Here is a 13656-nt window from a genome sequence, read left to right on the forward strand (position 1 = left end):
TTTTTTTTTCTTTTAGCACTAATGGGACTCAAGAACCTATCTAATACCAATTCAGACACTGGAGCCTAAAACGTGCTCTGTGGCTGGGAACAGGTGGTGGAGCATGCTAGAGTCTCATTCATCCGTAAATGAGTCGGGGCTGTCAATAAGCTCATGGAGCTGGAGGGTGGAAGTCCTGTTCACTGCTCTGGTGTCTGTCCTCCAAAACGTCTTGCCCCATGGTTTCGTTTGTCTGGTCATTAGGAATGGTAGGGTCTCTGAAAAAACATCTGCCCCAGTCTCTAGTCTCCTTAAATATTTGCAAGATGCTGCTAATTCCACTGCCTAGCTGATCTCAAGCTGTTCCTGTCTTTTGTAGCAGATGAAGTTTTTAACATTTTTTCAACATTTTGGCAGAGCTATTGTAGCAGAATAATAATCTAGGCTTGCATTTTTAAATTATAAAAACACGTAGGAGCCTTGGGCACTGTACCTTCTGCCTGGGTGTAATAGGCAGCAGCAAGGACAGGGTTGGATGCAAGGGAACTATTACAAATACACTGACACAAGCACCCACCAGTACTCCTGGGAAAGCTATATTAAACTTTCTGATGTTCAGTGAGATAATCTTCTCCCCACTCACAGATACGATGCAATAAACAGTATTTTAATTAAAGGGAAAAGAAGGGGAAAAAACCTAACCAGAAAGATAAAACAGGGTAACTAATTCCTGGGGAATAATTTACAGTCCTGTCTACATTTCTAGATCCTCTTTTCCTTTGGGGGAAAAATTGTCGAGGGCAGCTATTTTTTTCTCCCTCCCATGGTAACCTTCACTGGTAGTTTATGATTATAAGTCTTGCCTGGCACCAGGACCTGACTTAACCTGAGCCAATCTTGTTTCCATCAGCTGCCCTTCTCCCTGTTAGCCATGCTGGCCAGCCATGCCTGCTTTTAGCTGCCATGTTAACGCTGCCAGGAAGGAGCAGGCCTTGCTGTCCTGTGTCTCCGTAAGTCACAGTAACCTGCACGTAGGTCTGCCCTTTGCAGCCTTCAGCACAGTGACAGGTTTGACTGTTTCAGTGTCTCCCTTCAGGGACCCACATCTTTGGGTGTTACCCACCAGAGAGAGCCTCTTGTGCTCCTGCTTCCTGCCAAAGCTGTCGTGACTGGTGGGCAAAGAAGAGACTTAGTAGCTTGGCTTCACCAGTTTATCACTGCAAATTTCAAGAAATTGTTTCAGTTTTATCACTACTAGAAAGGGTCAAAATACACTCCAAATTCTCAAGATGGGAAACTATGTTAATTAGCAATGGGGAGGTGTTTCGAGCTCCTCAACTGAAAAATGGCTGCACATGTGAGAAAGCCATTCCCTAATCCTAAGTGAGATAAGTTGGTGGGAAGGGTTTGTATGGAGGTACGGATGCTGGGGTTTGAGCTGCAGCAAACCCTCCAGGCTGCTTGATGTCCATATTGCCTCCTTTACAGATGGGCTGAGAAAGTAGCTGGATGTTGGGTTATAAGCATGAGGAGTTTTTGAAACTGTCTAGGAAATAGGGAGCTCTTCTCAGCTCCTTTTGCAATGGAACATAATAATACCGCCCCCCTCCCCAAACCCACAGAACCCCTAAACCCTCTAATTCTGGTGTTGTGTGGGATGGTATATAAATTGGAAATAATCCCCAGATATAAGCCAACCTCCCTTAAGGCATACATCTCCCAGTGAAAGGTAAGCAAGGCTTACAAGACATAGCTTGGGCACATGCCACCAGCCCCTCTGGGCAGCTGTCCTTTTTCCTTGTGGCTCTGCAAAAACAGGGCTGAAAAATTAACTCCTTTCAGAGAAGAGGGAGCTAACAGCTCAGAAGTTAGGATGCCTTTTTCTCTCTTAATTGACGTTTTTGTTGAGGGGCCCTGTACTTTCTGTATGGGGGAAGATGTGCTCTGTGAATGGGACCATAGCTTATGAAGGGATCATACCCTTCAAGAAGCTTGAGCAGGGACTTGGCATTGTTTCTTGCTTCCAGTCACACACAAATGTGAACTGGGTGCTGTCATATTTTTTACCTCATTTTTTAACATATTTTAAAAGGAATTATTTTTCATTTTCTGTGGGGTAGCAGGAAAGAAAGCAAGACTTGAACTTATTTTGGTGTCCGAAGGCAGACAGGTTTGAAAATAATTTTTTTGTGTCTGTGGTTTTTTTCATAGGCCTTGTGTTGTAAAATATATGAAAATAAACAAACAAGGGACTAAATGGAAAATGGGTAGTGAGCTACCCCCCTTCTCTACCACCAACTTCCCGTGAATATTAATCAGGTGCCATTCTTTGAGTATATTTGATTGCTGGTGTAACACACTCAATATGACACATTTCCCAATGAGCAGGAAGCTGGTTGTCATGTCAACACTTGTGATGTATTTGCATTTATTTGTGACAGGTTTTTATTCCTCCTCCCATTCTGTCACTCAGCAGCAGCAAATTATCCCTTTTTTGGAGGGATAAGAATATCCAGGCGACTGTGTGGGAGAACATACCGGAAGGAATGAGCTTCTAAAAATACGGCTCTTGACCTCTCCTTGTTCTGCCTGGTTTTAGTGCTACCTCAAAAACAAGCCAAAGCTGCTGAGCTCTTTGGATAGCATGGCAATATATAAGACCCTCTTGTTTTCTGAGAAGTTGCTTTTATCCACCACAAAGATGTCTTAGATTCCATGTTGAGGAGGTAAATAGCAGCTCTGGACCAAGTGTATATGTGTCAGTTGATGAAGAACCTTAATTTATCCCAGCTGAGAGTCTGACCTCTCTACTGCTGCTGGTATTTTTGCTGGGAGAAACTCTGATACTCCAGTTATTTGGCACTGTCTGTAGGTCAGATATTTTTCACCATACACTTTAATTACCTCCAGATACTCTGAGCTGGCACCAGCAACAGTTTCTGCTGCTTTAGAATCATCAGTGGGACTATGTTTTCATTACTGCAGCAGACCTATGCAACTGCTCTGAATCAGCCATGCAGCCCTTATTAATAAACCTGGAATTCCCAGTGCCTCAAGCCAGAACGAGGTCTGCAGCCTTTAAACATGGACCTTCTGTCATGCGATTGGGCATGAACCTTTATTAGGTTAAAGCTTGGTTGTAGTTTGTGACTTTTTTAGACAATATCTTTTTAAAAATTATTATTCTTGTTATCAATGCCTCTGACTTGCATTCTTTTTGCATTCTTAAGAGTCTGTTGGTGGGACAAGACTATGGAAGGGGAAACTGCCAGTTTGTGAATCTTGTCTTTGAATCTGGGAAGGCAGTTAGCTGAGTGTCAGAGGATTTCAGTCATGCCCCTCAATGCTTTCCACTGAACCACATTTTGCTGTCACTGGAAAGACACAGACTAAGGACAATAGCAGGTTTTATGGGGTGGAGAATCCTGTAAGCAGCTTTGTTAGGCTAGTTACTGTCCTTTTAAACTTCCCTTTTATCCTTTTGGGCTCAGTTTGACAAAATCCTTGTTAAAAGGTGCAGTTGTGAACTAAAATCACTGCGCCAGGCTCATCCCAGCCCTTATAAACTTACTGTTATCTTCATTGATAGTCTGTCCTCACCCTTTGTAGAAAAGCAAACAAATGCGTGAATCTAAGAAGCCTGTAGAAGTGCCACAGTGTAACAGATATGACCCTTTTATCACTGCAGCTGTCATCTTAGTTGTGTTTTTGTTTTCTCCCTGATTTGCAGTTTTCAGAAGTTGAAAGGCAGAGATGGCATATTTAGATTACATACATCCAGAGACACAGTGCCTTGATTGTTCTGTTTCATGGGATCCATTCTTAGACTGAGTGAAATAATGCTTAATCCCCTATAGCCCCTGCCAACTTTGCTGGAGGTGAGCATGTCTCTTCTTGCCGCTCGGAGCAACTTTCTCTATGTCTGCCTTTGCCTTATCTCTTCTTCATGTTCTTCTCCTAGACCTGTTCCTTCTCTCAAGCAATGCCAAGGACTGACAAGGCATCTCATTAGTGTGATGGTATTCTCATCTTCTCTCTAGACAGAAGCATTTGATGCCTCTTGCAGTGCATATAACTACTGTTGGGACTCTTCAGCTAGTCATGCTATTTTATGTCCATGATGTTTTCATACCTAGCCTATGTTGGCTATAAAGACTTAATTTTAGGAGATGCTTGTCATTTTCACAGCAAAATAAGTTAAACTTAACAGCACTGGTTTGGCCTTTTTTTTTCCCTCCTTGTGTGTTACTACCACAATTAAACCCAGGTATTTTAGGGGGAGGATGGGGATATAATTCCCAGCAGGGTAGTGGAATCAATAAGTTCCACCTGGGTGGCTTTTGAAATCTTCTTCTGCTCCATATGTCTCATCATCAGTTTTCTGATGCATTTATGAGTTGCACCCTCCACTTATGGTTTGAACTCCAGTCTCTTGAGGGATGTCTGCACAATGGGGAACGGAATGATGGGTGTGGAAGTGTGATGAATTACTGACTCCAGAGAGCAGTTACAGTTTTAAAGGCCAGAGGTAGATCATGCAATAACATCTGTCTAGTTGGAGATGAGGTTAAGGCTTCCCTTCAGAGACCTTCTTTCAAGCTGCTGATGACATTTGCAGACAACAGGCTCCTACCTGGGCATTTCTCATGTGTACATGTTCTCCCATTACAGACACCCACTATTTGACCTGTCGGATCCAAGAGTGCTCAGAGACTAAAAGGAGCGGGCCATTTTCGCGCTCCATTGATGTCAGCTCCCTTGTTGTTCAGGATGAATATATCTTCATCCAGGTATGTTGGCTTGATATGAATGTGACATGAATTCTGCCTGTGCAAGGTATTTGTGCTGTGCAAGAGAGGAGGCATATTCTTAGGACAAGTGCATGGGACCACAAGTCCTAAGAGATGGGAGTCTATATCTGCCTGCTATAGATTGACTATGCAGTCTGGGATGAAACACTTGATCTCTCTGCTCATCACTTGTCTCAGGGTGAATCTGATATATTTTGAAAGTTCATCCATCAATAATCATAAGGGTCCATGTGTTTCACAGAAGCTCTAACTTGCTATTGTTGTGGCTACTTGGAAAATACAAAGAAGCTAGTGATGAATTGGAGAGAACAGAGAAGAACAATGGAAAGGTGTGAGTGATCATTTTAACAAATTGAAAGGTTTATGCTGATTTGACAGTCAAGTAATGCTAATGGAGTGAAAAAGGATTTGCAGTAGGAGGTAAAATAGCAGAGAGATTGGAAAAAGATGTACAGGGCAACTTCAAAGTGGAAGATGGCTGTAAATTTGTCAGCTAGTTGATGATTTTGGAGATGAGGAGAAAGTGACAGAAATTGAATGAGAAACTACTTGTTTTTTGAGATTTTCTGAGAATACATGGGCTGGATGGAACAAGGCCATCTCTCCCCATTTCATACCGGTGGAAGTGTGAGAATGAATGGTACAGTGTGGAAGAACACTTCCTGAAGATGTGCCGTTTGAGTGAAAACTGGGAGCCAGGCTGCAGTGATTCCAGGTCGTAGAAAGCTCAGGAGACGCAGTGATTACAGACAGGATGATATTAACTGCTTGTCACCAATGCTGAAGAGGGGGGAATGAGGTGAGATGAGATAGAGCTTGGATCCAGGTGGTACAGAAAAGACATATGCTTCCCTTTTTGAGCAACCCTGGGTTATGTTAAGCTCCTATTTTACTTCCTTGGGGGAACATTTTTCTTGAATGTATCCAAATTATAAGAAAGTTCTGCTCTGTTTATTGTGAAATTTTCTTAGAAATGGGAGTTTAAGGGGGAAGGCTGTTAATTCTGTGCTGGGATTAGGTGGAGGACTGGATCCATATGACCTGGGAGGACTGCAATATGGATACTGCATGCACTTGGGTAACATTGGCAGACTTCTCCTCTGAGTAGGGGAGTCTGCTGCTCTGGAGATGATCGATTGCTATGGGAGCCACAGGTCCCCTCATTCCCCCATGAAACCCAGGCTGCTACCACTTCCTTTGGCCTCATGGGGAGACCCGCTGCTAGTAAACACTGAGAATGTAGCTTTTGCAACCCAGTAAGTCATGATTTGACTAGAGGCAATGGCTTTCCAATCGGTAAATGCTCTACTTTCCGAGGATATTTTAGAGACACTCTCTTAATCTGGCGGTGTATGCCTGAGGTATTGTGGAACATCCAATTCTTTAAGGCTAGCATGAGGCCTTACAGACATTTCTCATTCCACAGCTCCCACCTGTGTTAAAACAAGGCTGCTCTGTTTAGAAACTTGGGCTGGCAGTGAGGACATCTGCCTGGTGTGCGCATTCCTCTGCCTCAAATTAGCAGTGAGCAGCTCAAGCTAATAGCTGCAAATTGCTTCAAGTAAAAAAAAAGGATGTGTGTGTATACAAACCCATGCATGTATGTATATGTAATACTTCAAGTGCATTGACTATCCTTAGCAAAGTTTTATTATAGCTTAATGGGTGTTTGAAGTGAAAATCACATACCCACACTCTTAAAAAATGTTAAATATACACACTGAACATTTCTGCTGCTTTGGGCAGGAGACTCTCCCTTTCATAGGTTGTCTATCACTTTCCCTCTTTTTTGTATCACACTGGCAGGATTTCTGACTGTCCAGCAGCCTGTCATAAGTGCAGAAACTGGGCATGGATCGAGTCCATGTAGTACTTGAGTAACACGCAGATGCTTCAAATTCACAGCACACACCTCTCTGAGCTGAGGGTGTGTTAAATCCACCGTGTCCAGCATATGGTAGATGGGCTATGCAGAGTGTTTGCTCAGTACATATGTAGGAATGCTGATATGTGCTGGATCTATTAGTCTCACAAGCCATGTGATGTAGCTGCCTATTACGGGATGTGTCAGATTGACTCTGTGTGCAATGTCTCATGCATATCATTCCGTCTGGATAATCTTGGACAGAAATACAGGAGCCAGCTCTTTTGAATTTCAAATATTAGACAGAGGTGAATAAATAAATATCAAATTAAATGTTAAGAACCTGGTGATGTTTAATAGATGCATGAAGGATGGGTGCATGAGTTCTGATCTGTCTGTGCTGGAACAAATCAGAAGTAATATCTTGGACTAGAGAGAGGAACTTGTTTCTTTTAACTTTTGTCATGAAAACAGTAGATTTTTTAGTCTAAACCAGTACTCTGTGTTCTTCTAAAATGAGCGGAGAGATCAAAACCTTCAGGGGCAATTTATCTTCTCCTATTGTACCTACTGCAGGATGCAATATACCTCTTGAATACGCCTTTCTCATTAATATTAGAAGGAACCCAAGTATAGCTTAGAGAAGACGCCTAACTTTTTGACAGCTAAAATTAGGGAAGACGAATCCCAGCTATTGATATCAACCTTTTAGATTATCTGCATACAGTTATTTACTAGTGAATATCCATTCTAATAAAGTTGATCAACAGGCCTGTAGCGTAAGAGTCTTGGGAAGCATTAACCTGTGTAACTGTGCACTCAAAAGCAAACGTGATACTGTGGTGCATAATGGATAGGGGAAAGAAGAGTATGGAAAATGTTATAGTGCCGTTATAAATCAATGGTTCCTTATCATGTGGAATGCTCTTGTGCAGCACTTCTGAAAGGATCTTGCAGAACTGCAGTGCAAAGAAACAAAATGAGAATGAGCCTATGCTTGAAAAAAACTTACCCATGAAGAGAGTTTGAAAAGACTGGGACTGGTTACCAGGCAAAGGAGATAAATAACATAACACATGATGAAAAATGTAAAAGGTAATGAAGAAAGGAAGGGAGAAATAGCTACTAAGAGAGAGTAGGAAGAATTCTTATGAATAAAACAGTAGGCGATCACTGAATTTATTGATTGACTTTCTATTTGATTGATCAATAGCTATTTAAGGATGCCTAGCACATCACTAAGATAGGATAATTCTGCATAAATTGATACATTAAGAGAAAATCCTGCCCTCTGTTGTGTGTATAAGTTTCACAGGATTGCTCTGATGTAGCCAGGAGTCAGTATCATCACCTTCTTTCATGGTTAATACTTAAAATTCATACAGCTTGCAGAGCAGGTCATTTATTTCTGAGAAAACCTTGGAATATGTCTGAATTTATTTACTGCACCAAAAAGGAGCTAATTTGATGAGCAACTTTGCCATTAAGGTCAGTGTCAGTTGTGTTCAATTATATAGCTGTGCAGTAGTGGAGCCCATACTTCCTCTACAGCTGTAATATGCCATTCTCTAGAGCTGTACCACACCTTTCCTTATTGGTGCCTTTGAGTACTCGCTACTGAGATAGTATCACTTTCTAAACTTAGGGGCATAGGTAACCTGCAACTGCCTATAAGATTTGACTTCCTGACAGTTACCTGAACTGCTACGGTATTCTCACATGCAGAGTCTATATTATAAGACCCAGGGGTCAGGGATAGTCTTTCATTTTATGTATTAACCTAGTGTAGTGATATTTTGGAGAATTTCTATGGTAAAAATAAATCACGGGGAATTTCTGGGGAAAATATTTTTCCAGTAAGTCTTGTATCAGGGTTTCCAATGGAATTGCTCAGGCTGCTGAAAAGAGTCTAAAATGCAATAAGCTTTAATGAAAATGGGATTATTTTTCAGGAAATTCTGTTATGAGTGAGAAAGCATTGTTTGGAGAAAAACTTGTTATTTTCCTATAAACAAACAAATAACATCAGTGCTACTTTGTTCTTTACAGACTTAAAAAAAAGAGCAGGAATGATCTGTGTACACTTCCTTGCCAACAGATGAAAACTTTCCACTGAAAATGCAAGAAAGCATGAGCAAATATCATCACTTATTGCAGGGAGTGAGGAGTCTGGGCCAAAAAAGTCTCAGTACAGTATTGCTTATTTGTGGTGGCCTGACAGCTCCTAAGGGGGTATGAATACAGCAGTGCATTCACTGGAAATCAGCTTTGCTCTGGGACAGTTTCTGCAGAAATCAACATTCTCGTGGACATGTACAGCTGCCATAGAGAGCCAATTATTGCTAAGTTAAAGTAGTTGTTCCCAGTTACCCAAAGGTTATGTGCAAGCTATCTCAGGCGCAATAGCTCAGTGGTTCTGCTGGGTGGCTGGAGTCCTGTGTTGGACGAGCCTGGCCACTAGCAGGGACTGATGACATTCCCAACACGCTGGTGCAGACCCATGTAAGGACTAGATTTTCACACAGAACCCTAGATATCAGGGGAGGGACAATAATAATGATGAAACTCTTCAGAATGTGTGGCATGAGGACTGCTGACAGTACTGCTGTTATAGCGCTGGTGGCCTAAGGATGTGAGTGAGACAAAGTTTACAGGGAGAGGTAGTATTTTTTATGAGATTGGAATTGACAGAATTAAAAAAAGGGACAGATAAGCTTTTGGGCATACTCAGGAGAACCTAAGGGACTTGAGGAAGGATTTGGTCTCTGAAAATTGTCCTTTCTTTTTTTTTTCCCCCAGCTATAGATGTACGTCTCATAAAATATGTTTCCTCCCCCTATTAATCATGTTGTGTTTTCCTTGTGTAAACCCTTCAGTGTATGGTTTTCCTCCCAGAGGTCATACCGGTCTAGTTCACATCTAGTTAACACTGTCCCCATTCCTCCCTTAAGCTTCTGTCTCTGTCAGCACTTGGAGACCCTCAGGGTAACTTTGGCCTTTTTGATTTGAGCTGGCTGTAAGTCAGTGCAGAGATGTGTGGATGGGCAATCAATACCTATCTTGATTGTTTTTTATGTCTGTCTTTTTCTCTGGGAGGGTGCAGACTCTGCTATCCCAACAGAGTGCAGCTGAAGTCGATCTGAAATGTAGCTCGGACTTTCAGCACTTTCCATGGCTGTGACAAAGCTACTGGGCATGGAAGACTCCTCTGAGATTTAGAAGCTGATACCTGGTTTGAATTTGGGGGTGATGCCTGTTTTCTCCAGCAGGCCAAACAAATGTCTTTGGAGATGAACGCTCTCAGATCTGCCTTTGGCTGGTTGTCTTACCACATAAGGACAAGGAACAACACCTGCAAGCTCTGACTGAAAAGGGCTGGCTGTTTGCTTCAGACCCTGCTCCATTTCCACTTTAAATGGGAAGTTCTTTGCACCATTAACCAGAGAGGCATGCTGAGAGGCAGTACATTATCACTTTCCAAGGCCTTTAAAGAGTGGGAATGTGGGTGCCCCTTCCCTTTTCCACTCCCATGGCATAATTTATCAAGCTGCTTAACTGCAGGCTGATATTCATAAAAGGGTCTTGTCTCTCACCTGGCTCCTCCTGCCACTTCTCCTCTTGGGAAGCTTTCTTGGCAGCTTTCTATGCCATTTCATTTGTGATTCAGTCTCCTGGGAACTGCACAGCTCTCTCTTGACTCCAGATTCCCTAAGGTCAGGTTGCCGTGGGACATATGATAGTCCCATGTCCAAAAAGCTAAGCTGCTCTGGTGATTGCCCTTTTTTTTGTGGTTGATATGATGAAGGAAGAAAGGGGTGTGTGGGGAGCTAGGAAGAGAGAAGAGAGTCTTGGCTGTGGTTTATAATCCTCCTGAATGTGGTGGGGTCTGTGGTGTTACCATTTAGAAGCAGGGGATGGTGGTTACTCGCAGCTTGCACATGCAGCAGTGTGGGAGCAGCTGCAGTTCTTATAGATGGCAGGAATTCCATGTGGAAAGTGAAAAGTTTAAGTCAAAATGCTCTTTGATACTGGTCATGTGTCTGGCTCTTCCTCACCCTCTGAAGTAATTTTGCACTTAGAAGACTTTTGCTTAATTCAGAGAGTTGCACAGCAGGGAAGCATCTCAGTCTGCTCACTAGCATGAGTGAGAATGAGCAAACCCAGAATTTCTTCAGATGTTGTTGTGTGGTGCAGCTAAGTGGGACTCTTACAATACACATCCAAATAGTTCCTCTGTCTCAGAGGAGCAAACGTGTCTGCCAAAAGCTGTTGAACCAGGTCAGTCTTCTTTTGCATCAGAAAGTCTCCTTAAAACATATGCAGATGTCAGTATTCACCCACAATCACTGATAGCTTCTTACAGAACCTATGGATAATATTGCCTTTTTTGGATGCCTGGAGTCTCATCAGAATGTGTCCAAAAAATTTCAGCCAAAGTCTTTTGATGGAAAATGGCTTTGTAGAAATGCTTTTTTTTTTTTTTTTTAATCGGAATCAAATTCTGTTTTTATCAAAGTGGATATATTTATGAGAAGGGTTTTTTTCGGGCTCAGTAAAAAGAAGAATATTTGTTATTCATAGCCTTAGAACTGGGGTGGGGGGACATTTCTCTTTAAGGTTTTATAAAGGGGAAAAAAAAAGTTCCTAATTCTATAACTAAATAAGTCTGAGCTTAGCTCAGAGAAGTAGTTTATTATTATTACCAGTTGTAACTGTGGTTGTTTAGGAAAACTTGGAAGTGCTTATGTTTGGTAGGACCTGAGTGTATGTTTCAAGTTTATTGGGTATTTAAGGCTAGGCTAAATGAGCATATTTGCTGAATGGAAGTCAGTTATCAGGTGAGTAGACTTCAACCAGCAGTCACACCTGAGATTGTGCCAATTCATACGGATCCCTGACCTCCATTCTCAAGCTGTCAATTTAAATACTTAAATAAGTAGTAAATTTCCCCAGGAATAAAGGAAAGGATTTTTTTTTGTATTTTTGGTTTTTGTTAATGTGAAACTTCTCAGCAGTGAAACAAGATAGGAGGGGAGAAATTAAACTTTGATTTCCCAGTCTAGAGCCTTCTCTTTATTTTCATAGAAGCTAAATACACCATGTTCAAATATAAATTTCTTTCCTCCATTTTTTAACTAGGAGCCAAAGGTCTTAACAGAAATCAATCCATGCAATTTATTTTTAACTTCACCGTGCTTAGCTACGATTGATTTTTATCTTTGCGTTCGATGGTAGATAAAACGGCTTGGCGGGACAATGGAGCACTCTCCAACTTGTAGGGTTTGGTCTTTGAGTCTTTTATTGAAGAAATCATTAAAAGCTTATTATGAAACTAATAGTATGAAGACGTTTAAATGATGAACACGATTACACCTGTTTTACTGGTGAATAATGCCTGCTACAGCTGATCTTCTCTTGCCCCTATTTAAAATGCTGGACAGCACTCCAGTGGGAGAAATTAATCCATACAGATAAAAGAAAGTGCATCCCAGGTGGTAGTTAAAAGCTCTTCTTAAAGCAAGACAGGCAGTAAATAGTTAGCTACTTCCCTATTCACTGCTGGGTGCTTTCCATCCATTTCTAGCACTGTTTCATCTTTGCTGTGCCAAATATCAGATTTGGAACTTGAACCTAAAAATCTGTTGATAAAAAAAATTAATATTTTCCTTTATTTATTTATTTATTTATATTTATTTTATTTCTAGGGCTTCTTGTGCTGTACTTTCTTTTACCACTCTCTCCCCTCCCCTCATGTTGTCTGATTTATCAGCACTGTCTGCTGCTGAAGATGTAAAGGATTACTGTGGCAGACTAATAAGTTTCCTCTGAAATCCTTCAAAAGGAGATTTAATGTGTACAATTACGCTCCTCTCTTAAGTTGGTTTCTGTGTAAGTAATGTACATTTGCAGCTCTAATGTGGCTCATGTTTTGGTGTAACCTTGCACATTTTCTGCAGGAGTTGCTTTTAAAACAAATCCAATATTTTCACTCAAGATTACTTTGTCCTATAGCTGTGCCATCCTAGCGCTGAAGGGAGAGGGAAGTGAACAGGGACTGAGCCAGTATAATAAACGTTTCTTTGTCTTAGCAAATTTTCACTGATGGGTCTGACACTAAAAAGTGGCATGTTTTCAAAGCCTGCTGAATTTACCAGGCAGCTTGAGGGTGCTTTGCGCACAGAAACACTAATCCGTATGTCTCTGCAGCACGCTCAGGTAATTGCATATTGCTTTAATGGCTGTGCAGAAGGTATGATATTAATGAAAACCACAGGGAGAGAATTCAGACTAGATGGTACCTATCATGATGTGATTTATGCTGGGGCAGTGGAGAACCTCAGTACACAGAAATATCCAGAAGCTGGTTTGTCCTGGCCATGGCGGATAATCAAGAAGGAAGAACATTACACTAGGCTCATGCAGATGTGTTCTTCCTCATCTTCTGCATCTCTTGTGACTGGTGTTGGGGTTAGGCTTGGGAGAGGAGGCACAACTTTTCAATCCTCATGCTGGCAAACCTGTGCAAGGCCTAGACAGTAGCTGGTTCTGAAGAACACCAAAATCCCTCACTAAAGGTGTGAGTGGAGCAGCCTGCCTGCTTAACTTGTCATCATTCCTTCATGCTTTAATCCACAACCTGATTTATGAGATTTTATACCCCTGAGAAGGAGAAAGGGTAACTAAAGTTAAAGCACTGAGGAGGGATGCCAGGGCACCCTATGGAGGTGGAGAACACAGATCTGGGATGCCATTACAATACTGACACAGTGTTTCTCAACTTTTGACTTCCACCAACTCATTTATGTTAATGGGAAGGAGGAAACTCTACAAGCAGAGGATGTCACCTCAGAAAAAAAGTGAGGGGTTTATTGAAAACAACATCAACTATGTACTATCAACTACTTACTATCGACAAGGAAGTTTAAAACTTGGTTCTGTAATGGACTGTCTCACCACTTACTATGCTTGAAGTGGGAGGTAAATTACAGGAATCACAAACAT

At 41.6% G+C, this 13656-nt stretch overlaps 1 protein-coding gene across 1 annotated transcript in view; it reads left to right on the forward strand.

Annotated features, from left to right (window-relative positions):
• The window catches only part of SORCS3 (sortilin related VPS10 domain containing receptor 3), a 318567-nt gene that overhangs the window by 226299 nt on the left and 78612 nt on the right, over positions 1–13656 (forward strand). The window contains exon 7 of the mRNA XM_052799671.1: positions 4651–4769. Within this exon, the coding sequence (XP_052655631.1) occupies positions 4651–4769 (119 nt within the window). The remainder of the gene's footprint in view (positions 1–4650; positions 4770–13656) is intronic.

This window comes from Harpia harpyja, chromosome 10 (assembly GCF_026419915.1).
Source record: "Harpia harpyja isolate bHarHar1 chromosome 10, bHarHar1 primary haplotype, whole genome shotgun sequence".
Lineage (NCBI taxonomy): Eukaryota > Metazoa > Chordata > Aves > Accipitriformes > Accipitridae > Harpia > Harpia harpyja.